Source organism: Primulina huaijiensis, unplaced genomic scaffold (genome assembly GCF_012295235.1).
Source record: "Primulina huaijiensis isolate GDHJ02 unplaced genomic scaffold, ASM1229523v2 scaffold42201, whole genome shotgun sequence".
Classification (NCBI taxonomy): Eukaryota; Viridiplantae; Streptophyta; class Magnoliopsida; order Lamiales; family Gesneriaceae; genus Primulina; species Primulina huaijiensis.
In genome coordinates this window covers 228,405-231,356 of record NW_027360113.1, presented here as the reverse complement: position 1 = coordinate 231,356, position 2,952 = coordinate 228,405, and the positions used below count along the sequence as shown (strand labels likewise).

At 36.7% G+C, this 2,952-nt stretch overlaps 1 protein-coding gene across 1 annotated transcript; it reads left to right on the top strand.

Annotated features, from left to right (window-relative positions):
- The first annotated feature begins 559 nt into the window (after positions 1-559).
- LOC140969542 (flavonol 3-O-glucosyltransferase UGT89B1-like) lies at positions 560-2,250 on the top strand. The gene has a single exon (XM_073430912.1). It carries the CDS (start codon positions 673-675, stop codon positions 2,095-2,097), a length of 1,425 nt encoding a protein of 474 aa, XP_073287013.1. The 5' UTR covers positions 560-672; the 3' UTR covers positions 2,098-2,250.
- The last annotated feature ends 702 nt before the right edge of the window (positions 2,251-2,952 follow it).

Genomic DNA, 2,952 nt, shown 5'->3' with positions numbered 1-2,952 from the left:
GTCTCATATGAGAATTACTCTTAATAACAAAAACTCGTATGTTATCGTCTCACGGTTCAATTTTGTGAGATGAATATCTGGTCCTATCCGAATCATAAAACGTATTATTTTTTTATATCAAAAATATTAATTTTCAATATAGCTATAGATTCGATAAATTCATGGTTCGATAATATACTTACTCTTATTTAATTTTACTTTCATCAGGAAGTTTTGCTTATGAGATGAAATTGCTTTTCGAGAAAGTTCGAAACAAAATTCCATGCTCTCACAATATCAGCATAGCGATCATGTGACATTTTTTTAGAATCGATTATGTGACATTTTGAAGACAAAAAAGTCACACGTCTTTAACCTATTTTTGAATATAGATTTATTTTTTTTAGGAAAGTTATATGTTTTTATTTTCAAACATAGTAATTAATATTGAAGGAAAAATAAAAAATTTTAATAAATAGAAAATTATATGTGTGTGGGGCCATTCTGGTTAACTCCAAAGGCTTCCTGTTTGGTATTTTTGCTTCATCAGTATTTCGCCACGCAAGTTCCTTAAAAGTTTTGAGTTGGACAATATTTATCAAGACCTTTATATAAGTGGACTGGTTTAGCAATGCCCTTAAATTTGATTTCCTTCTCTCTCTCAGCAAATTCTTGGAATCGTTCCAAAGAATCATGGAGAAGAAGGCGTGCAGCAAAAATGGAGCTCATGTTTTAGTTTTCCCCTATCCAGCACAAGGCCACATGCTCCCTCTTCTTGATCTAACCCACCAACTATCCCAAAGAAACTTGAGCATAACCATTTTAATCACCCCTGGAAACCTTCCGATTCTGACTCCACTTCTCTCGGCCAATCCCTCAATCCAGACACTGATTTTCCCCTTACCAAACAGCCCCTTAATCCCTCGAGGTGTTGAAAATATCAAGGATCTTGGAGACGGGGGGAATATACCAATGATCAACGCTTTGAGCAAGCTTCAGGAACCCATAACTCAGTGGTTTGGCTCTCACAGTAATCCACCAGTGGCGATTCTATCTGATTTCTTTCTCGGATGGACCTACTCTCTGGCTCGCAAGCTTAAGATTCCAAGAATTACCTTTTACTGTTCAGCGGCCATTTTTGCTGCGGTTTCTGATCATCTTTGGGGAGATTCCGTAGCTGTGAAACTTGGGCTTGAGGTAAAATTTCAAGAGTTACCAGGCTCGCCATGCCTGACTTGGGAAGAACTTCCTACACTATTCCGCCGCTATAAGGAATTACAAGTTACCGATACCAATTTCGAGCTGGTAAAAAATTCAATGATAGCTAATACTTTGAGTTGGGGTCTTGTGTTCAACAGTATAGCAGCCTTGGAAGACGAGTTCTTGGACTACTTGAGAGAGAAAATGGGACATCCACGGGTTTTTACCGTAGGTCCCCTGCATTTGTTGGGTAGGCACAGTAACTTGGGCGGTAGCCCAATAACCAACGATGGTGTTTTGTCATGGCTTGATGAGTGCGAGGATGGGTCTGTTTTGTATGTGTGTTTTGGAAGTCAAAAGTTGCTCAAGAAGGCACAGATGGAGGCTCTGGCTATTGGGTTGGAGAAGAGTGGTGTAAAGTTCGTTTGGGCTGTTAAACAGGCCACGACCCAACAATTGATGGATGGTTTTGGGTCCGTTCCTGATGGGTTCGAGGGTCGGGTAGCGGGTCGAGGTTTCGTGATAAAGGGTTGGGCTCCGCAGTCCGCGATACTAAGTCACCCAGCTGTGGGCGGATTCTTGAGTCATTGTGGGTGGAACTCGGTGTTGGAGGCTATAGCATCTGGTGTGATGATATTGTGCTGGCCCATGGAGGCAGATCAATATTTGGACGATAAATTGATGGTGGATTATAAAAAAGCTGCTGTCCGAGTGTGCAATGGTAGCGACACAGTGCCTGACCCGGATGAGTTGGCTCGGAAAATCGCCAAGTCGATGCGTGGGGATGTGGTTGAAAAGATTAGAGCAAAGGAATTGAGAGACAATGCTGTGGAAGCTGTCAAGGTCGGTGGGAGTTCTAACAAAGATTTGGATTCACTTGTCCAAGAACTAGCAATACTCAAGGGGCAGAATGCTTGATTATATATATAATATAATAATAATAACTATACAAATGTCTGAATTTATCATGAGTATCTCTACATTAGTACTTATTAATGATTTCCATTGGTTCTATCAAGGCCAAAGGACAACTTCAAATTGATAATTTATTTTGATCAAAGGGTTCAGAGAAGTGGCTTGCTTATCTTCTTGACTCTACGAGTTTGCAAGTGTAATATTAGTAGTGTCTTAACTTTTGCATTTTTTAGTTTCTTGAATACCACTCACAATGATCATAATACAAATGACTAAATTTGATTATATGTTCTCTAACAAAGAACATTATATTATATTTTAGAAACATTTCTGTCAAGGTTTGATTGAATGAACGAATTCTTATTAATTTATTTTAAAAAATAGGTTGAAAAGTCAACTTATTGATTATAATTTCATTAGTTTAAGTACCTGACACGTCCCCATTCTTTGTGCAAACAATTTCATAACTCATGGTCATATATAGAATAGTTAAAAATATAACACAATAAGAAAGTGGGAACCCACGCTAGCCCAATACTGTGGTCCGTCGGTGTAGAAAACCAAAAGGACATCTCCAACTTCTATCTTTTATTTATCTCTATTATTTATGATCTTTATTTTCAAAAATCTTTTTCAAATCATATTCTTTAAATATTATCAAATAATATATTTTTTAATTTATTTTATTTTCAATTTATATCCTCTAAATATCGTCAAATATTATATTTCTTTAGTTTATTTCATTTTCCAATACACATATTATAAATACAATATCTTAGTCATTATAAGATATTAGCCTATCAGGATTCTCAGTATTTAAAATTCTCATGTGATATTTTTTTCTTGAAAATATCATGT

What these genes read in the sequence shown, in the direction of transcription:
- LOC140969542 (XM_073430912.1), top strand. Translation starts at nt 673, where the DNA reads ATGGAGAAGAAGGCGTGCAGCAAAAATGGAGCTCATGTTTTAGTTTTC.